This window comes from Podarcis vaucheri (assembly GCF_965113315.1).
Source record: "Podarcis vaucheri genome assembly, chromosome: 3".
Lineage (NCBI taxonomy): Eukaryota > Metazoa > Chordata > Lepidosauria > Squamata > Lacertidae > Podarcis > Podarcis vaucheri.
The window spans coordinates 92,126,353-92,150,558 of NC_138761.1; the positions used below are offsets into that span (position 1 = coordinate 92,126,353).

The following is a 24,206-nucleotide window of genomic DNA, read 5'->3' on the forward strand; positions in this document are numbered from 1 at the left end:
AAGAGCAATCCTATCAACTATTGAGATCAGGTGCCTCCACCGTACTCTTTTCTGCGCCTGCTAAAAACATGATTGTTTAGACAAGCTTACCCTGATGCTTAGAAAGTTGAGGTAATTTTAATCCGTTTTAGTATTTTGTATGTTTCAAAGTTTGGGTGTGAGTTTTGATTTTCTTGTTTTATATTTTTGTAAACCGTTTTGAGGCTTTTCACAATCAAGCAGTGTATACAGTTTATGAAACTAAATTAATTAATTAACTTGGTGCTGAAGTCAATAGATAGGGAGGGAACTGACATGTCACAGGATCATATAGCAATAAGTTTGTAGTATACTTTAATACAGACATGGATCACAGGCACCCATGCACCCGGAGTTAACACGTGTAATTACATGCCATTCAGCAGCCAGTACGATTTTTTTCCGCCAAGCATGCAAGGGCCAAATAGCAAGCCAGCACAGTCTTTTAAGGAAAAGCTCAACTTGTTTATAGCTTCAAGCAGCAATGGCATGATATGGGTGGGGTTTTATAGAACATGAAATGATTGAATAATAGGAGTAAGAATGAAGCTCTCTACCTTTTAGAGAAGATAGTGTGCAGGCATCATCCTTGAGGGTCAATAGAGGAAGATCCCAGCTGCTCATTTACCATTTGAAATATGAATAAGAATTGAGATTTTCTGTGAGCTGAAAGCTAAAGAATGCCATTGGATTTCATTTTTGACATTAACATGATTACTGATTGCCAGGAGGAGGTAAAATACATATACCAACTTTGGCAAACATTCTGAATTACACACACACACACACCCCATAATGATGAAGCTGTCCAAATAATTGATTCACTATCACATTTTAAACCACAGTATCTCCATTAAATTCAACAAAGTGGCATCAAAATGGCAAGCAGGCACTAATTTTCCTATTTAGAAGATAAAGATTAATCTTAATATTTTGACCTGATTTTTTTAAATTAATAAATGCATGTTGTATGTACTTAAAGTGAACAAACCACACATACTTCATTTTAGTTCTTTCCAACGGGGCTATGTATAGTTTTAAGAGGGACATGGCCAGAGCATAAGCTTTAATACTGTTTATAGCAAATGTTTAGACTGCTGTGTATGGGGCCAATGTATGTTTTGGGAGCAGTATTTCTGAAGCAACATTTCTGAAGCAAAGTGGGTATGGACCTGGATGAGAAACTACTGAAAAATCTATGCTAAGTGTAGGGAGACTAAAGGTTGTGAAACTGTTGAAGGGGAGTTCCCTCCCCACTCCTCAAATCGTTTAGTTTGTTGAAATTGGATGAGCCTTACATAAAATATTTGGCATCCCTCTTTCCGAGTGAACACCCTAATCGTTCTGATTAGTCCATACTTGCACAGGCAATTCAAGCTACAAAAGCCAAGCCCACATTGGCATATATAGCTGAAGGCGAAGTCTTCTGAAGAGGAATGAGAATGTTACTTGCAGGGCTTTGAATATGCATGCTGAGACCTATTTAAGGATGCAGAGCTTGGTTTTTGTCCTTAAAGCCATCTAGTCCCTGGAAGCTGTATGTTTTTGCAGGCATTTTGTCTTCTCGACTTTTTAAATGACCAGTGGGATAGCTTTCTGGCTGTAAAAAAATGAATGCGAACAGTTACGGCTACCACAGCAGTGACTCTGTATTTAGTAACAGCACTAGCACCCGGACCAGCATTGATTCCAATGAAAACTTCTTGTCTGTTAACTGTGGTCCTACCCTTGTTAATTCTTGTATAAGCTTTGGCAATGGTCCCAAGGAAGGAACCAGGTAAGTGCTGGTATTATTCTGCAGAATGTGGTGCGTTTTTATCTGGTAGCAGAATCGAGAAGTTAATGACCAGCCCCATGTGATTTGTCTTAACTTCTGACTTCTTTTAGGTTAGAAATGCTGCAGCAGATTGCAAACAGAATTCAGCGAGACAGCCTGGGCTGCGAAGACAAACTAATGCTTGCTCGAAATGCTGTGCAATCAGTAAGTGTATTTGGATAGCTAGTTTCCTGTCTTCTTATCTGTATATAAAAACCCCCAGCATAGACCACTGGATAAAGCGGTGGAGTTGAAGTTGCAAAATCTGGATTAAAATTCTTGCACAGACATGTACTTCCTGGGTGACCAGTACCAAATCACCATCTGTTGGCTTGATGTCTTCTGTTTGTGTAACTGGAATTACCACAATGTCTCTTGGAATTATGAGGACAAGAAGAATACCTCTTTGTTGGTTGGCAGGGGCTAGAACATACTGGGATATCCTAGAAAAGCATGCAAATTATTTCCTCAGTCGTGTAAAATGGAGGTGGAAGCTGATGTTAATAAGTGGCAGACAAAATGGACAGGCTTAAAGAATGTTAAATGCTTTAAATTCATACCCTTGTTGGATTCTAAGGTGATTTGTTTTAAGGGTGGAGAATATATGTTCACAGCCTCACTTGAGAATAGCATCTGTTTCCACCCTGCAAATACTAAGGGTGGAGACAATTCTTAGGAAGAAGACAGGTGCTATAATTTTGCAAGCAAGGTTTGTGAAAATGATTAAAAGTGCATGTATGCTTTTAGGCAATATTCTCCAAGTCCTAGGTTTTAGAGGGGTCATTCTGTAAATCCAGGAGTTTTCTGTTCCTTATAGTATCCAAGAATTTGATGGTTTTTTAAATAGAAATATTAATGAGTTTGTAAGAATGTGGTCGTCTGCATGGAAATGTCATGCGACAGGTTAATCAAGCTTGTGGTTGTGGTGGAGGATGACTTACAATTTCTAGAATGGGTGCAAAGGTTATGTCCCCAGCAACGCTGCCTATGGCTTAGACTCTAGTATTTTACTTGAGGATACTAAAAAGGAACTCCACAACCCTGTCATGATATAATTTTATCCAGCTACCACCTTGCAGTTAAAGACATCTACCTCTTGATAGCCAAGTTATAATACCATTTAAAAGCCACCAGCAAATCTCCTATCACTGCTTTCCTCCAGCCTCCAAACCTACAAAATGCTATCAGTCCTTTGTTACATTATTGTGACTCCAACCATTGCATCAGCTGTAGTTATCTTAGGGCAAATGCCATCAGCAAAAACAGACTGTCTGGCGAACCTGTTCAGTAAAAAAGAATATCGCCTGCAAGTCTTTGCAATGTCGTATGTTAGAAAGGTGTGTAGCAAGGGAACTACACATTTGTAACCATTTTTGAAAGCACTTCAGCCATCACAAAAAAAAAGCTTTTGGAACCTTTTGGAAGGCATTTTAATGTAGAAAGTTGCAACAACTCAGAACGGGAATTTTTTCCAACAGAAAAAAGTCTGATCCTGGGACGCTTGAAGTTTTGCACTTTGCTATGAACTCTCTCGATTCTCATCATTCTGAAGACTATCACCTTAGTTTCCAATGACTGACTTGAAATCTAGTGGTGTTACTGATGAAAGCAAAAGCTAAAATGTTTGATATTTTAAGTGTCACAATCTTCACACACACACACACAGTGTGTGTGTGTGTGTGTGTTGGGTTAAGGAAGTGGAATATTATGGGTTTTTACACATGAACATTGGTTTAGCTGTCTAAATATCATTTTCACCTTATTTTGCTACACACACTGGACGAAGCATGCTGTTTTATGTATATATAAACACGTGGATTGGTATCCAAAAAACCCCAAGTATCTGGGAGGTATCTGACTGTCATACTCAGATTAGAGCCATTGAAACAATGGACTAACTTAAGTCCGCTGATCTTAATGAGTTTATTCTGAATATGATTTAGTTGGTCATCACCGTGATAATGTGACTTTCACCTTGGGTTTATCTTACCATGCATGTTAATCCACAGATAAACATTGTAAAGCATGTCTGAATAAAGATAACTATTGTAAACTATTGTAACTATTATAATTTTCAGAATATGATAATGGTACAAAATATTCCTTGTATTTTATATAAAGTTTCTTCTCCAGTTAAATGCATGATTAAATTCAATTTGTATTTTTAACACAGGATGCAAAGCGATTAGAATCAGGTCTGCAGTTTCAGAATGAAGCTGAGATCGCAGGTTATCTACTTGAATGTGAGAATCTGCTGCGTCAACAAGTCTTGGATGCCCAGATTCTTATTGATGGAAAATATTATCAGGCAGATCAGCTGGTCCAGAGGTTTGTGCATTTATGTTATATAGAAATATGAGCTTATGTGAATATATGCTTAAGAATTTATTCTCTAGCCCATGAAAGCCCCTTTTCTTTCTTTTTCTGATGCAGAATAAGCTGTGTAGACATATGACAATACTTAGTTGTAACAAGCTCTATGCTCACCTGAGTTATATATTTTTCTTTTCTTTTACTAGTTTATTCTAGGGGTTTTTTCCTTTTCAGAATTGAAAATTAATGAGATGATGCTATTATGCTATTGATAAATCAAATAACATGTAAAAAGAAAAAAATTGGAGCTATGCAAAAGCATAATGAAGGCTGCAGCTGGTAATATCTGCAATTTTAACAGAAATACACTAAAAGTAAAAGGATGTCCACATACACCAGAAATTCCAATCTCCCAGATGTAACTAAAATGGCCCTGAACTAGATAAATTAAATGGCATGGCAATATGGCAAAACCTTTTTCCTCTGTAGATTGTGGCTTGGCTGCCTAGATCGTTACACTAAATGGCTTATTGGATTTTGCAAACATCTCTGACATGTAGTGTATGTCTAAGCTTTATTTTCATTTTAGCTTAACTGTAGCTTGCCATGTTGTCCAACCTGAACTGCGGCTAAGCTTAAATCCAGCTAGTGGAAACAAGCCAATTTCAAACCACACTTTTTTTTTTCTAACCATAGTTAAGATTAACCACAGTTTGGTTACACACTAAACTGCAGTTAATCCAAAACTGGAAGTGGAAGCTTCCAGTCTGCTATTCATGACCAAGCTGGAAAGAAGAGAGAAAGGGGAGAGTGCATAAGCCCAGGGGGAGGCTAGCCTTGTTGTTGTGAAACATCAGCCCATAATTTAGCATTATGTTTCAATATAGCCATAGTATGCAACTTCTTAGTGCACTAGTATGATCTCCTATATCTTATATCCTTGGCTATATTTATACAGCGCTGATGCTTTGAGATATTGCCAGTTGTTCTCCCCACACCCCACTATGCACATAAATGATTGTCAAACACAGGCATTTAAGTATCTGTCTCTTTAAAGTGGTGTAGTGGTTAAGAGCGGTAGACTTGTAATCTGGGGAACCGGGTTCGCGTCTCCGCTCCTCCACCTGCAGCTGCTGGGTGACCTTGGGCTAGTCACACTTCTGTGAAGTCTCTCAGCCCCACTCACCTCACAGAGTGTTTGTTGTGGGGGAGGAAGGCAAAGGAGAATGTTAGCCGCTTTGAGACTCCTTCGGGTAGTCATAAAGCAGGATATCAAATTCAAACTCCTCCTCCTCCTCCTCTTCTTCTTCTTCCTGCTAATGCACAGAAAAACTTTTCCAAAGCTGAATTTTCTCTAAATTTGTCCCATTGAGCTCAATGTGATGGAGCAAGTTTTCACACTTCTTTGGTCCATCTGCTCCCACGGATACATTCACATGCAAAAATGTATTGTAGAAACTGCATTCTCCAAAGATACAGCCCATGAGCTGAGGGGAGGCAGTTGCAGATCAGGTGGCAGATCTGGAGCCTGAGGAGGGCGCTGTGCCCCTGCCTCCACCACTGCCACACCCCTACGGCTGGTGCGTGCTGCTGCAGTGGCTGTCTTTCCTGCTGCTGTTTGTGAAGGCTGCTGTGAAGTGGGTGCACTTAGAGCAAAGGGCCTAACTTGGCAACGATGGCAGCAGTATAGGGCATGCCCAGCAGTGGGGTGTGTGACAGCAGCGTGGCATGTCCATGGAGGAAGAGGAGGGGGCATGGCATGCCCGTGGCAGAGGAGGTTGAGGGGCGGTGGTTGTTTGTTTGGAGGTTTTTTTGCCTCAAGCACCAATACCTCCTGGGTCAGCCCTGACCCCCACAGCTTCTCTGGGGAGAGTCTTGCTACTGTAATAGACTGAACACTTTCCATCTTGATTGTGGAAATACCTACTGATTGAGGAGGATCCACAGAGAATCCACTTCACAATAGATATTCTTTTTGTGCCTACGTTTAAAGAGATGCTTGGGAAGCATCACACAGACAAAATGGATCCCTTCAATTTTCTCTTACCTTATAATAGTTGTGTTTGAGGCTACAGTTGTTACAACAGTACTGTATATTACTTTAATCCTTACATTCTATTCTTAAAGAGGAGGATGAGTTTGATCCTGTCTCTGCCTTTCCCAGAGGCACTACTTTTCATTATGATGGTTTTATTGTGCCCAGACACACACTATTACTTGGCACATTACCATCTAGCTCCATTGCACTTTAAAATTCCTAATATATCTATCAGTTTATCATCACGGTTTACCGGAATGTGTGGATTGAACTCTTAATAACAACCCTCTCCTTTTTTATTTTACACAAAATACAAGATAGTTTCATTATTCTTTGTTTTTGAAGCAATGAGAATTCATGAAAATCCCGAGACGATATCCAGATCTTTTCACTTCTGCAGTAAATGCTTTTCTGGTTTTTGAAACAGGGTTGCAAAACTGCGAGATGACCTTATGGCCTTAAGAGCAGAGTGCTCCTCAATCTACAGCAAGGGGAGGACACTGACTACAGAACAGACCAAGATGATGATATCAGGAATAACACAAAGCTTAAACTCAGGATTTGCACCAAACTTCAGCCCCAGCTTAAACTCTGGACTGAGCCAGGGCTTATCACCCTCCTTGACATCATCGAGTCTAACATCAGGTTTATCATCGGGTCTTTCTTCAAGAATGACTCCAGCCATCACCCCAGCATACACCCCAGGTTTCCCACCACGGTTAATTCAAAGCTACATAACAGGAGTTGACTCTGGTGCACTGCAAACACTCAAATTGATGCAGATCCGAAAACCTCTGATGAAATCGGCATTTATCGATCAGAATTTAACAGAGGAGGAAGTCAACATGAAGTTTGTTCAGGATCTTCTCAGATGGGTAGATGAAATGCAGGTAACATCTTTACATGTACATTTTTTAAAAAAAATTCAGACTGTGCCTGATCATTTTCCTCACCCGCTTGAGGGCTCGACTTTAATTTTCAACTTCTGCTTTCAAGGTGCAACTTGATCGAGCTGAATGGGGTTCGGATTTGCCAAGCGTTGAAAGCCATTTAGAAAATCACAAGAATGTCCACAAAGCTATTGAAGAATTTGAGTCAAGCCTTAAAGAAGCAAAAATCAGTGAGGTACAGCTTTGGGGGTGGGGAGTGTTGTGGTTATATTAAGTGTGCAGGGATTTTGTATATTAAGCAGCATATAAAAATTAGAAATATACCATATACCCCACATATACACATGTGTGCAATGTGCTTCATTTTATATATATATATATATATATATATATATATATATATATATATATATATATATATGCAGGTTTTGGTGTCTTCGGGTGTCTTCCCGTGTAAGAGTCGGGGTGTCTGTGCGACGTTTCGACGAGGTCTCACTCGTCATCTTCAGGCTGGTGCTTTCGGCTTCTTGTTAAGAAGCCGAAAGCACCAGCCTGAAGATGACGAGTGAGACCTCGTCGAAACGTCGCACAGACACCCCGACTCTTACACGGGAAGACACCCGAAGTCACCAAAACCTGCATTCCTGTACCCGTGAAAATCTACGAAAGCAAATATATATATATATATATATATTTTTTCTTTGAACCAATTTGTTCTTTACAGATCCAGATGACTGCTCCCCTTAAACTCAGCTATGCAGACAAATTGCACAAACTGGAGAGCCAATATGCAAAACTCTTGGTAAGATTGCTGATTGGCAGTCCCACCTTTTATTTGGTTGCCACTTTGATGACAAAAGGTTTAAAGTAAAAAAAAATAATGGATTTCTTTTACTATCTTTTTCAAGAACACCTCAAGAAATCAGGAAAGACACCTTGATACCCTTCACAATTTTGTATCTCGCGCTACCAGAGAACTCATATGGTTGAATGAGAAAGAAGAGGAGGAGGTTGCATATGACTGGAGTGAAAGAAATACAAATATAGCACGGAAAAAGGACTACCATGCAGTAAGCATTGTTAAAATAGTCAAAAATAAGTATTGAATGTGACCTTTTTTTTTTTTTTAATTTGCTCCTGGCTTCTAAAGCTAATTGTCTTTTTATTTGGAAGGAACTGATGAGAGAACTTGATCAGAAGGAAGAAATTATCAAATCTGTTCAGGAAATAGCAGAACAATTGCTATTTGAAAACCACCCTGCAAGGCTAACTATTGAGGTAGGTTGTTAAACATAACTTAGGAATAGAAACAGAGTCTCTCAAGGCTCTTTTTATGGGCTGCTGAAACAGAATATAGACTTGTTTTCTGGGTGCAGTCTGTAGTCCCCATGCTTCATTTCCAGAAAATGTTCAGTAAAATAAGACTATTTGATTTCACAGTCAGGCTCTACATAGACATGTCATAAACCCACTGCCCCAATTGTACAACGGGGAGGGGGTTATAGCTTGGTTGGCTTTGCTCTTGTTTTTGATCATGTATTTTGTGCTTTTATATTGAAGGGTGGTATACAGTGCAACGTTAATAATAATAATAATAATAATAATAATAATAATACTGGAAAAATGAGAAATTGACAGAAACTGAAACAGACAGATTCATCAATCCCTACATGCATTTGTTGCAGTGTATTGCAGTTCACAAAAGCTTATGTCAGAACAAATGTGTTTATCTTTAAAGTGCAACAGCATACACTTAATTTTGACATGACATGACAATGACATGAAATAAATGGGACCACAACAAAATGTAGCAGTTGTGGAGGGCTGCTGTTCCAAGGGCTGGCCAGCCATACATTCTTGCCAGTTCCAGTGTTCAGCCAGCCAACCATACCCTGTTGCAAGATACTCCATTTCTTTCCATTCCTTTCCTTCTCCTCCTTGGCCCCATCCCAGATTTCTGTTGTTAATGCTTTTGTCCATCAGACACTCAGCCTTAGACACTTTACTGAGAGCTATGTTACATCAGTTCCCATTAATATTCCAGTGAGGCTGAGTTTTGTAACCTGCGACAGGGCAGTGGTTCTGTGTTTTCATTTGACATGGAACTTCTGTTTCATTACATTGCTTCCATTTAAGGTGTGAAGTTCAGGCACTTGCTGTTGCTCATAAACTCCAGATATTGTTTGGACATTGAATTTATTTCAGACTGGCATCATGTCGTGTGCCTACAATGTGTGACTTGATTCTAGTCCAAAATGCATCTAACGTCCAAACAACACCTGGAAATTTATGAGTGCTTCTGTTTTGGTTTTAAAATGCATGCTAACTACCACAGGTGCCTTCAGACTTCCAAATGTGATCACACGGTTGTCAGTTAGGAAACTAGGATGTGTACAAAGCAGATAGTCATGCAGGGTTTGTGCTCTGAAGCAATAAGGCTTTAATGCAAGAAGATAAGCTCTATGATATTTTCAGGCTATTAAGCAGTACAGTGGTACCTCGGGTTACATACGCTTCAGGTTACATATACTGAAGGTTACAGACTCCACTAACCCAGAAATAGTGCTTCAGGTTAAGAACTTTGCTTCAGTATGAGAACAGAAACCGTGCTCCGGCGGCAGGAGGCCCCATTAGCTAAAGTGGTGCTTCAGGTTAAGAACAGTTTCAGGTTAAGTACAGACCTCCGGAACGAAATAAGTACTTAACCTGAGGTACCGCTGTACTGTTGGGGCTGATGCTGCAAGGGTTGTTTCTATGTAAATTAATACTAGATATATCCTATTGGTACCTCCTAAAAAGTTTGCATTTATAGACAAATTCAGACAGCATTCAGATGTCACAGTGCACCATCATTTATCTAGAGAAGGAACTAGCTGGAACAAATCTTGGACCTACACACTTCCTCTTCCACCTCTGTGGAGAGCTATGAGGAGATTGGAAACTTTCACTTTTGATTAACCACAATTTAGTCTGATGTCTGAGCCCTAGACGGAAGTTAACTTTTAACTATGGTTTGATGACATAAGGTAGCTTGATGACTCCATGATTTGTGCTCGACTTGTTTCAAACAAGCCATGGGAAAGGTTAGCTCCAGGTGGAACGATAAGCTGCAAGTAATAAAAAAAAGAAGAGAAAGCTTTCAGAAACCTTCTTGCAGCTACAGCAGAGGTGGAGAGGTGAGGGGGGAGCGTGCAAGCTTTATTGTGGCTTGTTTTCATAATGCTAAAACAGATCAATTTCACTATCTGTAGGGTATTTAGCAAATTGAGTTGAAATACGTCTTCTAACAGAGAACAAGGCACCCACTGGTTTCCATGGGAGATGCTTGGGGAGAATTCTAAATCTAAAGTATTTAGAGCAGCCTCTGCTGGCCAACAGTATTACTGTTCTACCATAGCAGGGATAGAGCAAATACTGCATTCAAGAAATTCAAGTTATAAATAACAGTTATTCTAATAAGTAAATTGTTCAGAGAGTTTTATTGCTTTTTGTAGAGAAATGCACTTGATCTTTTCAGAGGCTGGTGTGATTTCTTTTCCTACTGTTATAACAAGTCGAAGGCATTTGAGTAGGAAAATTGGGCAGGGGGGGGGGCTTCAATTCCTCAAATCTCCCCCCTTCCTCATTTGAATTGCTTCTGTTGCACAGCAAAACATGACTTCTTTCCTCTGCCTGTATCCCTAAGGCCTACCGAGCTGCAATGCAAACACAGTGGAGCTGGATTTTGCAGCTTTGCCAATGTGTTGAACAGCATCTGAGAGAAAACACTGCATATTTTGAGGTACGTAACACATGGGTATTATTGTAGAGTAACCACAGATTTAACTCTTAACAGCAGCAAGAAGAAAAGGATTTTTAAATGCTTTTTTATGCCAAATAATAGCATATTGACCCTCAGTAAATCTAAAGCTGAATTTTCACATTTCACAGGACTTCCTATTTTACGACTGCAGATGTCTGTAAAAAGTGCTGTTCTGCTTTTATTATGAGTTTTGTTGCATATTTTTTCAGAGTGGATGTGAACTAAAGGGCTTAAGCTACTTTTTTTCACACCAATATTTTCATGTGGTTCAAATGGGCCAAGAAATTGAGTAACCTTTCCCACTTGGTTTTAGAAGCAATTATTATTTTGCTGCATGTTCTGAATTCTCCATTCAAACAATACAAACCACACCACAATCATCAATGAGGAAAAACATCTGTGAGTGGAGGGAGAGGGACAGGAAAGGAAAGAAGAAACTTACCCAGGTTGCACTGGAAAGAAAGTCCTTGTACAGGAATTATTATTTTTCCCAACTGCAAAGAAGTAATGCATATACAGCTCATTAAAGGGGTACCCAGTTAACTTCATAAGTATCTAGTAGGCATTGCAGACTGTTGTAAGCAGCATGTTTGAAGGCAGAGAGAGTTGTTAACTTTGCAGCCCAGTTGGTAAAGAGGACTGGTGGTTTTATCCCCTTTGGTGCTGGGATACCCTGGGGTGAATGGGCTCATTTAGTTTTCTAACTGATTTTAGAAACTTACCGGTATGTCTCCTTCATCTAATAAGAAAGTATACCACACTCTTGGATTATCAGCCTGGGCTTCAGACTGCTGTACTGACTACTCTCTTGAGGACAGAGCTTGCAATGGTGTATTTTTTAAATCAAAAGTGGTTGTTGTTTTTTTCATTTTAGTTTTTCAACGATGCCAAAGAGGCCATAGATTACTTGAAGAATTTAAGAGATGCTGTTCATCGAAAATACAGCTGTGATAGGTCCAGCAGTATTCATAAACTGGAAGATCTGATCCAAGAGTCGATGGTAGGTATCTTCCATACATACTCGGCTAAAGCCATTTGTGCTCTACTAGCAGAGTACTAAAGGTAGACAGTTAACCCAAAAGTAAAGGAAATCTCATCACAAATTGTTCTTTCTTAAGGGGAACTAATTTTATCACCATTATTTTCACAATTCTGGCTTCAAAAATAATAATTCAAGAAGCTCATTATCTTAAACAATGTCAGTGAATTATATGGATGAGATGTTTCTCATAATTCCAGATGACCGTTTTTGGCAATATTCTGTACCTTTCTGTTTCCACCACTGAAGAAGAGCAGTAATTGCAGCTCTTGATTGATTTGGGGCTTTTGGACAACCTACAGACTGGCTTTTAGTTTCAACAGATTGCACAGTGACCACAAGCCAGTAAACTGGTTAGGACATGCCCAGATATAGAAACTATCCTGTTCTTTTTATTATTATTATTAGCAACTGGCTAACAGCCAGGGAACATCTTCAGCTTGCAAAGCATGCAGTTACATAAAATAAAAATGTAATCCTCTTCACAAACAGAATCTTAGGTCATGGACATGAATTTTTACCACTGCTTCTCAATGTGGTTGGTAAGCAGTGCACAGGAATTCAGCTCTGCCCCTCATAGCCCTTACTATTGAAAATGGGACATACATTGCTGCCCCCAATTATTTCGTGGTGAATTACACAAATGGACCATCGCCATCTAGGGCTGTTGACCTAATAAACAATGGTTGTTAGAGAGTACTAATAGCACCATAGATGCCATTCTGGTTTATGTGAACAATGCTTTGTACAATATCACAAACAGCAGAAAATATATATTTAAGTTTCAAAGAAGAACACATTTAATTTGCAGCTGCTTCTAATGTTTCCCCTCCTCTTGTTTTGTTTATAAATTGGCTTTTAGGAAGAGAAAGAACAGCTCCTGCAGTACAAGAACACAGTGGCTGGCCTTGTGGGGAGAGCAAAGACAATAGTTCAGCTGAAGCCGAGGAATCCAGATAATCCACTGAAAACATCCATCCCAATCAAAGCCATCTGTGACTATAGACAAATTGAGGTTGGAACCTTAGATTTCTTCAAATCAATTATGGGCAGTTAATGAAGACAGTTAATGGCATGTTCTTGGAATTCTCTTCCCTATCAAACGAAACAAGTCCCTGCCTTCCCAATTGGGGCTTAAGTTGTTGGGTCCTGCCCCCCACCCCCCAATTTTGCTCCCCTGTCACTTTCCTAGTGGCACATGTTCAAGGGAGTGCACTGTAAGAACAATATATGTATATTAGACTCGTTCAGATTTTCTGATCTTTCTGTTGAAAACCAGATAACCATTTACAGAGATGATGAATGTGTGCTGGCAAGCAACTCCCATCGGGCAAAATGGAAAGTGATTAGTCCAAGCGGTAATGAGGCCATGGTTCCCTCCGTCTGTTTTACTGTTCCTCCACCCAACAAAGAAGCAATAGACACTGCAAACAGGTAAGTGCTGGCATAGCGTGCACAAAACATGGAAATCCTTATTGATCTTATTTGCCTTCCAGGAGCTTTTATATGCACAGCGTACAGGAAATTTATAACATGTACCCTTTCGACTGCCACTTGACAAATCATTAATTTAGACTCGGTCATTCCCCACCCCCTCTTTGTGCATTTCAGAATTGAACAGCAATATCAGAATGTCCTGGCCCTGTGGCATGAATCACATGTAAACATGAAGAGTGTGGTCTCCTGGCACTATTTGACAAATGAAATTGAAACTGTTCGAGCCAGTAATGTTGCTTCGGTAAGTTCTGTGCCTGTTCCAGCACTCATAACAAAATATACCTAGCCTAATATTCCATGATTCGGAAGCAGTTATCTGTAGTGGCTAAAGCTGAGTGTAGCCACGCACAGTTCCTGAATATTTGGTTCTGTAACGTGTCGTATTCCTGTGTTATATCTGTGCAACAACAGTTTGCTGGTTGCATTCAGAAGCTATAACCTTCCTTTATGGCATGATTGGCTAAGATTGTGGGAAGCTCCATGTTTTCCATAGTGGGCATCATTGCTGAAGGTATGTCAGTGTTGTATTGGTGTTTCTTATACTAAGAACTTAAAATATGCATATGTCAATGTCTGTAAACACCCAGAGCATGTTGTGTGGTCTCATTGGAGTGTCCAGGACATTTATGTGGGTTTTTAACTTGTATGTATTTGAAAGTTGCTCATTGAAATGAGTCATTGCAATTGACTTTTCTTCTAGTTACTAAAGAGCAATTCCTCTACAGGGATCTTCCGATGTGCTGCCCTCACAAAGCAACATGTGTATTACCTTTTTGGAACATTAAAATACTGCCTTAAGAAACTGACAAAACAGTATGTGGTTTATAAAATGGTGCCCAACATTAGAAAGACTTTAATTACCCCTCCTGATTTTTAATATTTCCTAGATAAAGACACTCTTGCCAGGTGAACACCAGCAGGTTTTAAGCAACTTGCAGTCCCGCTTTGATGACTTCCTTGAAGACAGCCAGGAGTCCAAAGCCTTTTCAGTTGCTGACATTGCTCAGCTGGAAAGGGAGGTGAATGTGTGCAAGCAGTACTACCAAGAGCTCCTTAAGTCTGCAGAGAGAGGTAAATATAGCACATCAACTGTGCAGAAGTCTCCCATACAAGATGCTTATGGTATTGACTACCCTTTCAATGTTACATATGTGAACTATACTGCTGTGGCTCTTTCACAGCGGTGCTCATTTCAGAAACAGAGAGGGAAATAGATACCAGTAGAAGACATGAGTTGGGAAAGTCCAAAGGCTCATTCTTTTTAACAGTGTCAAATGGAAAAAATGAGCAGCTTGCATGAGTATTTGTTATTTTTTCTACAGTTGCTGCTGCAGTGTTGTCAAAACAGACACACACTTTGGCATGTATGCTTTTGGCATGAATATGTAGTAAAAAGGTAAAAGGACCCCTGACCATTAGGTCCAGTTGTGACCGACTCTGGGGTTGCAGTGCTCATCTTGTTTTATTGGCCGAGGGAGCCGGCATACAGCTTCCAGGTCATGTGGCCAGCAGGACTAAGCCGCTTCTGGTGAACCAGAGCAGCACACGGGAAATGCCGTTTACTTTCCCGCCGGAGCGGTACCTATTTATCTACTTGCACTTTGACGTGCTTTTGAACTGCTAGGTTGGCAGGAGCAGGGACTGAGCAACGGGAGCTCACCCCGTTGCAGGGATTTGAACTGCCGACCTTCTGATTGGCAAGTCCTAGGCTCTGTGGTTTAACCCACAGCACGTAAGCAGTTACATAGGTCTAACAGTGAGCACTCAGAGCCAATTCAGACATTAAGATGTTGCTTTTCAAATAGCAGAAGAGGAAGTGTGATATTCTGTGTCCTGCGTCCCACATGGTCAGCTGACTGTAACTCTCTATACTTGTTTTTTGTCTGTATGAAATCAGTGAGCTGTCATTAACACAGATGCTCCTGAGAAAATCACTTATAAAACGGGAAGGAAAAAGAAGAGCTGATCTCCCCATGACTCTCCTTCTGTTTGTTTTGTTGTTCATAACACTCAGAACTGATTCAAATATTGAAATGCTATATTACAGATAAAAGAACTTGTGCCCTTGCATAATTGCTGAAAATGTAATATGTATTTTACTGGCACACAATCTGAGATCTCAATTGGGTTCCTAAAATGAGCTGGTAATAATTTGTGTGAGTAAATAGAACAATTATTTTGGCAGGTTGCACAATAAGAGGAAGAACATCTGTTACTGTTACACACAAATGTACAAGGAACATATTTTTCCTCTCAAAATAAAATACCAGGAGTATCATACCACATCACTTACATTTGTTTACTTACTGTCCTTAAAAAATAAATAAATCTGCAAGTATGTCATAAATGGACCCTATATCCTTTGGAAAAACAGTATCTGCTTAAAAGAAAGTCTTTGAAGTTCTTCCTTGCTGTTGTAAATAGTCCATCTCCATTCTGAAAATATATGATATCACTGAGCCTTAAATGCTTCCATAAAGCTGAATAGATGTATTATATTATGCATTCAGGCTGATGCTGATATAGAAAGGAATGCAATAGCAGATGAAAGCTGATTAAAGTAAATATATAAGTACGGAGCAGAGATATACTGTGCTTGACTGTGTATCTGGAGAAAATGATAAGGGATTCATTTCTATAGATTTAATACCATCTTATTATGAAATCATCTCTGGACGAACCATAAACAATCCAATTAATCACTGTGCATACACAAATGGGATGATAATACCTATGACTAAAGTGATGTGCATATTAGTTTTTTGGGGGATGCCCATATTTAGACATGATGATGATGATACATGGCAAGCAAGAAGTTGATTTTGTGTCCTGCTGTTATGATGTTTACATTTCTCCACTTGAGAAGATGCTCAAGGTGACCCCAATTTGTGAACTTCCACATTTCCCCTTGGGGAGAAAATCTGTTTGAAATGGGGGGGGGCGGTTTGCTAGATTTGTTTATGCTTGTTATTGCAAATGTACAGAGGTACCTTTGAAATATGATTGACTGGGGAAATTGTGAGTCTAAATTAACAACAATCTGATCTGAAAATTTTCAAATGCATTCAAACTGGTTATTAAAATATATCTTTTTTGTGGTAAAGAACATTCTTTACTGGCTTTTGACCAATCTGAATGGTGAAACTACATAGTGGGCAATATTCTGCCTGTTTAAAATGTATATTATTTTATGGAAAGGTGAGTTTTATATTATTTATTTATTGAATTTATATACTGCCCTACACCTGCAGGTCTCACTATAAGTGGAGTGTAAGTTTCAGTTTTTGTATATTTTAATAGTTGTAGCAAACATATTAGCTTTTAAAAAAAGAGAGATGGAGAACCATGGAAACAAGAATTTGAAGATATGCTTCCTCTTCTCCCTACATTGTTAGCACATCCCTTTCTCCTCTTGACCACTTTCCATTAATGTTAATTGCACATTTCCTTTAGATGAAGCAGAGACACTGCAGACAAGGTTATAGCACTGTGACTTTAGAATATCTGTTGTGTGATGGCAGAAGAACATTAAATATACTTGGTTTTACTTGAATTCTTCCATTTCCTTCCAACAGAGGAGCATGAAGAATCCATTTACAACCTATACATCTCAGAAGTTCGAAACATGAGACTTCGTTTGGAGAATTGTGAAGATCGTTTGATTAGGCAGATTCGAACCCCACTGGAGAGAGATGACTTACATGAAAGTGTATTTCGGATCTCTGAACAAGAGGTGAGTCTTCTGAGCTTCTCTGTGGGCTCTCCAAAGCTCATGAAATGTAACAGTCGTATTACATGAGCTCATAAAAAGCTTATTCAGAAGGGACCGCTACAATTATCTGCATGGTTGCATCTACAAATTAAAACGAGTAATGTGCATTTGTAGAGCTAATTAAAGTGAAGTAAACATTTGAGCCACCAGTTGGTTTGGGGCAGTTTGTTTACAAATGCCTTCATTTTGGAATTCCCAGACCAAGCAGGTGAGCTTTACTGGTTCTTTGAAGATAAAAGTGAGCAAGGATCTTATCAAAGAAGTCTTTTGGTTTTGTGTGGCAGTGGTTACGACTTTGGAGTTCTAGCTTGGATTACCTAATTTTGCTTCTACTGGCTTGAACCCTAGCTAGTCCTCAACAAATGGAAGGGCAAACAAACAATGGAAGGACACAACACCCCTTTACACTAAGAATAGGCAATAGAATGAAAGAATGATCTCCCCATCTCTCTCCCCACCTCGCCTTTACCCCAACTGCAAGATGTCTATGACAAAAATGTCTCTCACCAAACGTAAACGAACTGAAAAACACAAAGAATTAAAAGTGGAGACAATAGATGTACCGTTCACTGTTTATCTGTTTGCTTTGTAACACAAAACCCCCAATAAAAAGTAATTTAGAAAAATGGAAGGGCTCATTTCAATTTCGGAAGGAGCTGAGATTCAGTGGAGGTTTCCCACAGGGGTACAAAGGCAGGGCCTCTCATGCTGCTCCAAAGGGTCCTATAACCCTTTGCTCATATTATCTTCTATAGTGTTAGTGTCTCTTGACCCAAGGATGCTTATTATGATTGTTTGAGAACTGCTGCTTGCTATAGGGGGGAAAACATTTCATCTTTGGTTCTGTAGAAACTGAAGAAGGATCTGGATCGACTCAAGGAGGACTTGGAAACAATCACAGACAAATGCGATGATTTTTTCAGTCAAGCCGCTGGTTCGCCCTCAGTTCCTACTCTGCGGTCGGAGCTTAACCTAGTAATTCAAAATATGAATCAGGTTTACTCCATGTCTTCCATTTACATAGAAAAGTAAGTAAGCCATCAAGTCATTCACATTTTATTACACTTTTTCATCATCATCATCATCACATGTGACAGGTTTGATAGGATGATGTAGCATGTGTTTGGAGGGGAAGCTGAGTATATTCACAGTTTTAAATATATTTTGTTGAATTGAATAATAGATACAGAATTTCATATGGCCACCTTGAAAGTGTTTATAAAGTTGAAAGGCCAGAAATAAATTTAAACAAACAAACAAATAGAAGAATGATCTTAGTCGTATAGTCATCATATACTAAAACAAGTTTTAAAACTTTAGAGCTATTTGGAAATTATGAATGACAAGTGATCCCTTTTGTTTCAGGTTAAAAACTATAAATTTGGTGCTGAAAAACACTCAAGGAGCTGAAGCACTGGTAAAACTCTACGAGACTAAACTATGTGAGGAAGAACCATTAACTGCCGACAAGAGCAATATTGAGAACCTTATGGCTACGTTGAAGGTATTCTTATGATGTACAGAAAAATAATAATGAGAAATAGGTGTGCTTTTAAGTAATATAAAGAAGTAAAGGAGATTGATATATACTGTCATAAGAACATAAGAACAGCAGCATCCTCTTCTCTCATTGGCCAGCCATATGCCTATGGGAAACTTGCAACAGGACTGAGCACAAGAGCACACTCTCTCCTGTGGCTTTCAGAAACTGGTATAGAGAAGCGTTACTGTCTCAGACCTTGGAGACAGAGCATAGCCATCAATAGCCCTCTCTTCCATGAATTTGTCTACACTTCCTGTATCCAAGTTGGTGGCCTTCATTGCTTCCTGTGGGAGCAAATTCCATAGTTTAACAAGGTAGTACTTTAGAAGAAGTACTTTATTTTATCTGTCTTGACTCGCCTGCCTTCTGTTTGGCCTTTAGAAGAATGGAAATGAAGTAACATGAGTGGCGTTGAGATGTGGCCAGTTGACTGGTCAAATATTGTGCATTAGGAATGAATGCTGATTATTACGTCATTTCCCAGTAACACTTAGCTAAGAGCTGAGCTGCATATTACACCATCATGTGGAAAGAAGACCAGACGTTTAGAATCCTGAGGTTTTCCTCCCATCCCTATAGGGCAGGGATTGGGAACCTGTCCTCCTCCAGATGTTGCTGGACTCTAACTCCCATCAGCCTCAGCCAGCATGGCCAATGGTTAGGGATGATGGGTGTTGTAGTCCAACAACATTTGGAGGTTCTCTATGCCTGTTATAGGCAACAAAAGACGGAGGATCCTGAAGCAGTCACTGGTCCTTTTCCTTCCCGTATGCTTCTTCAGAAAAGAAAAGCACAGCCAAATTATACCAGGAAAGAATGCAACCTTTTCCCTTCCTTCTTATGCAGCTAATTTTCCTTAGCTGCTGAGAAGAGGAATATCAGGGAAGATTAGCCACATGAGAGATAAACTTAGGTATGCCTATAATTAGCAAAGTATTCCTCTTCATTATAGTTACAGAAGCAGTAATGGTGCAAATACAAAACCATTTTTTATAGCATTTCACTGAAAATTTGGGTGCTTTGTTTGTTTCCCACATGGATACCCTATTACTAGTTAGTAATATGATGCATATTGATTTGAAACAGCAGCATTAGGATCTGTATTGAGATGTCACATATTTTGTGTACCAGCAATGGAGATCAGAGGTTGATGTAAAAAGAGAAGTATTCCATGCTCTAGAAGACGAACTCCAGAAAGCTAAAGCAATTAGTGATCAGATGTTTAAAACACACAAGGAACGTGATCTCGACTTCGACTGGCACAAAGAGAAAGCAGATCAGCTGACCGAGAGATGGCAGAATGTTCATTCTCAGATTGAGAACAGGTTAGTACTCCTTTCTTTTCAGAAACTTCAGAGTGAAACCTTTCTTTTGGTGTGTGTGGGGTTACCTTATGTTGGTCTTGGAGTTTTGGCAGAGTGTCCAAATGTTAATTTTAGGTGTTTTCAGGTAATTTCCTTCAGGAGGTCTCAACCATCATGTACAGCGTAACTGAGGAGAGAAAGAAATAAAGAAGATAAAACTTCTCTGGTTTGGTCATTTTGACAGGAGGGCTTCTTCCAAGACAGTTCCCATAACATATATATGAAGGAACACTGAGCAGTGAATATGGTTCCTTCATGCATACGCAAGGCTATCCCTAGGGAAGTGTGTGGAGCCGGACAAATCTCACTGTTTGGGCTCCTTGTTGCCTTCACCTACCCCCTGCCTGGCCCAGTGGTGGCCGTGGCTCCATTTCAGTCTCCCTGTGGAGAGTCGCCACTTAATATGTGGGAAACCAGCTACTGGTTCACCAAGCGTGTGGAGGTATTCCTGTTTTACACTCAATTCCACCATTGTACAAATCCATTCAACTGCTACCAGTGCATTGATAGTAAACTTACACACTGCATATGAAGCAAACCCTCAGCAAGCACATTTCTCTGCACCTCCTCCTAAGGCTTACTTTTTGTTGTTTTGCAGCTTCTGTTAGTAGCAACAGTCTCTCCTCTCCTTTCTTTCCCTCTTGCTTAATTTTTACTTTCTTTTGCTGCGTCTTTAGTATTGGCACTGGGATTCTTTGCCTCCACCTCCCTGCTTTTCTCTAAGAGTGAAGGAGATGGAAAGATTTGCCCGGTGGGCAAGAAGCTGCAGGGCCAACTAAACCCAGGGCTGTCACCTCCATGTGGCCCCCTCAATGACCCTGCGCACACGTTGCTGCTGCGATGTGGAAAGAAGCCACAGGGAAGCAACTTCCACACTGTGGCTTCTGCAAGATACATACTGCATGTCTGTGATTCCCTTGGTTCAATCCTTGCTATCTTCAGGAAAGCATGCCTGTCTTAGAAGCACTGGGTTCGCAATAGGCAGCACTGTGTGGGTAGTCTTCTGTCCTGACAGTTTAAGGTACCCTTATTTATGGCAAATGAGAATGCTTCTGCGTGCTTGTGAGATAAACATGAAACAAATGCTGCCTCTCTCGGACAGCTTAATTGACTGTGCTGGCAGTTCACCATCAACATTTTGTGTCGACTGCCGCTTGTAACTGTAAACAGACTGTTCCCTACAAATGTTCACCCTCCTTAAAAATAAAACCCTGGCTAGTTATCAGTATAATTTTTCTTCAGCTGTATAAAACTTAGCCATTTTAACTATTGCCCACATTATTTACTAATTGCTACTCACAGAACAAGAGGGGCCATAGAGAGGTATGGAGGTGTGGGTTCTATTACCTCACAGCCTCAGCCAGGCCAGGCCAAGCCAGAAGGTTGGTGAAGGAGCGCGTGTGTGTTTTTATTCTTCCTGCTGCACCAGTATCAGGCTGGCCCAGGCTGGGGAAATGGATTGAGGTAGGACTGAGCAGGTCCATGGCCCCAGCTCTCAAGGTGCTCTGTTTCAGTGTCTTAACTGGGTACTGCTGTTGGGAGCACTGATGGCAACAGTATTTCCACTGCCTCACTTTCCACAGTTCAGCTTTCTGCGGGGGTGTCCCAAGTGGTAGACAACAGTAGACAGGGGAATCCCTTCAATCTTAACACCCTTCAACACCACGGGTCAGTTTTTAGGATTGCAGTTATCGTAATTACCACACAATGTTTCACTTTTCTTCTTCTCTTTCTGCCTCAAACTTGAAAACTGCAGGAAAAAAGTTCATTATTATTATTATTATTATTATTATTATTATTATTATTATTATTCCTGTGGATTGCAAGGCCCTTTTCTATAAAGACTTTTGTAATAGACTAGGTACCTGTTTTTCCCTAACGACCATGGATTTAGTGAGCATATGAAGAATTGGGAATTTATTCTAAAGTGAGTCTTTTCTCCACATTCTAATCCTGAAGTTTTGCAACTGAGGAATACTGTTTCAGGACATGGAATGTGACTGCTCCGTTTTTCTTTTTGTTTTTTTAAGCTTCTGCTGAATTCTACATACGGTAACTTCCCTCTAGTGGTCACCCTGAGTAGCTTTTTATGTCTAAAATACACTGGTACATGTAAGCATCCTTGTCTGAATCTGGAGGTTATTGTGGCAGGGGATTCACTTATTTTTCAATGCCTGGCATTTGAAATGAGGAACTTGTAGATAGAGACAGAGAGAGACAAAGCCCTTTGAAATAAGGAACACAGGGAGAGACATCTGGCTTCCTATAAAGATGAAGGGGTGTTTGATAGAGAGATAGAAGGTTGCCTGGAGCTTTATGAACCCAGGAATGTGTGTTCTTTGGCATGTATTCCTCAGAACTAATACATTTCTTGATAACTGTGAGCTCCTCAAAAAAGGCATGGAAATTAAAAAGAACCCAGAGAGTTCCTTTTTTATGAAATTGGCAAAGCCTTTCATTCTGAAGGTTTGCAGGAGAAACCCTGAGAAAAGGACATCTAGCCGAATGATGGCTTCTGACAGCCAGCTGTTTATGAAGTGGTGTAGCCTAGAGCTTGGCTACAAACCAGAAATTTCTAATTTCACCTTTGCCCTGGACTTACTGTGTAGCCTTAGGCAATCTCTGTTCTGTTTCAGACTTAGCACCCACCCCAAAGATCTTTATTATGGGGGGGGGGGAGAATAATAATACTGACTTGCCCTTACAAGGTTATTGTAAGGTTGCTGGTGGTGATGATGGTTCTTTATTGTCATTGCTACTAGTTTGTTCTTCCTCACTGAAACAGCTTGCTTTTCACTCAACCAGGTTGCGTGACTTAGAAGCTATCAATAAATCCCTAAAGTACTACAGGGATACATACGGTGCACTGGATAACTGGATCAAGCAAGTCGAAGAAACTCAGCAGAGGTTCCAGGAAAACCCACCTCAAAACAGTAAAGCTCTGGCCAAACAGCTAAACCAGCAAAAGGTAAAAGCTTGATTGATTGATTGATTTAATTTGTTTATACGCCACCTTTCTGTAGTGAGCTGATAACAAATATCCACTTATAACATGCAGGTTTTGTTCTAGGGCTTAGATGTAAAGAATTAATAACTAAGCTAAAGACAGCCAGTTTCAGTTCAGCTAATAAGAAATTTTCCCTTTAAAGCAGTGTACTGGATATACCTCTGTATCTTACATTATTAATAATCTAGTGTGTTTCTGCATATGTTGGTTGAGGGGCAACATTCCCCCCCTTCCATTTTTCTTGTAGAGCCAAAGGTAATTTATAAAGAGGACCACAGGGAAACAGACTTTCATGCTAAGTTTTTATACATAAACACAACTTTCAAGTTTTCAGTCTAGTATGTTTCAAAAACAAGTAGAACACCAGCCTTTAGGATGGGGAAAGTTGCATAGGTTGATACTGTTACATACTAAAATTCTCTTGTTTATTTTACAGGTGCTAGTATCGGAAATAGAGACGAAACAAAACAAGCTAGATGAATGCCAGAAGCACTCAGAGCAGTATTCAGCTGCAGTAAAGGTAAAACTATAACTTCTGTGCACAGTTATTATTCTTTTTTAATTTCTTTGTGGAAATGTGAGCATTGTTCAGCATCATGTTCTTCACATGTTGCTGTTCCTGCCACAGCTGCTGCTCCAATCCACATTGTTAGGCTGCATTGTGTCAGTGGGCGCTGGCAGCAGTAGTGGGCCAGGGTGGCGGCTCTCAGCTGACCTCTAGCATAGGGAATCCAGTGCTCCTTCCAGTGCGTTTGCAAAATGCTGACCTTGCTGCCACCTCACTTCACCTTGCCCCTATATCTTGTAGTAGCGCTGTGGTCTAAACCACTGAGCCTCTTGGGCTTGCCGATCAGAAGGTCAGTGGTTTGAATCCCCGCGACAGGGTGAGCTCCCATTGCTCTGTTCCAGCTCCTGCCAACCTAGCAGTTCAAAAGCATGCCAGTGTAAGTAGATAAATAGGTACCGCTCTGGTGGGAAGGTAAACAGCGTTTCCGTGTGCTCTGGTTTCCGTCGCAGTATTCCATTGCGCAAGAAGCAGTTTAGTCCTGCTGCCCACATGACCCAGAAAGCTATCTGTGGATGAACACCGGCTCCCTCAGCCTGAAA

At 40.1% G+C, this 24,206-nt stretch overlaps 1 protein-coding gene across 14 annotated transcripts in view; it reads left to right on the plus strand.

Moving 5' to 3' along the window:
• DST (dystonin) overlaps positions 1–24,206 on the plus strand; it is a 299,556-nt gene that overhangs the window by 130,363 nt on the left and 144,987 nt on the right. For 11 of the 14 annotated variants that reach the window (XM_082218107.1, XM_082218116.1, XM_082218117.1 and 8 more), the window contains 19 exons: positions 1,906–1,999; positions 4,008–4,162; positions 6,613–7,075; positions 7,182–7,310; positions 7,800–7,877; positions 7,984–8,145; positions 8,249–8,353; positions 10,761–10,856; positions 11,752–11,877; positions 12,779–12,931; positions 13,196–13,350; positions 13,528–13,654; positions 14,301–14,484; positions 16,989–17,146; positions 18,035–18,213; positions 18,551–18,689; positions 19,860–20,053; positions 22,898–23,060; positions 23,536–23,619. In XM_082218107.1, the coding sequence (XP_082074233.1) occupies positions 1,906–1,999; positions 4,008–4,162; positions 6,613–7,075; positions 7,182–7,310; positions 7,800–7,877; positions 7,984–8,145; positions 8,249–8,353; positions 10,761–10,856; positions 11,752–11,877; positions 12,779–12,931; positions 13,196–13,350; positions 13,528–13,654; positions 14,301–14,484; positions 16,989–17,146; positions 18,035–18,213; positions 18,551–18,689; positions 19,860–20,053; positions 22,898–23,060; positions 23,536–23,619 (2,944 nt within the window). Of the gene's footprint in view, positions 1–1,399; positions 1,796–1,905; positions 2,000–4,007; positions 4,163–6,612; positions 7,076–7,181; positions 7,311–7,799; positions 7,878–7,983; positions 8,146–8,248; positions 8,354–10,760; positions 10,857–11,751; positions 11,878–12,778; positions 12,932–13,195; positions 13,351–13,527; positions 13,655–14,300; positions 14,485–16,988; positions 17,147–18,034; positions 18,214–18,550; positions 18,690–19,859; positions 20,054–22,897; positions 23,061–23,535; positions 23,620–24,206 lie in introns of those variants that run through there. The other 3 variants (XM_082218120.1, XM_082218112.1, XM_082218115.1) reach the window with 2 other exon arrangements.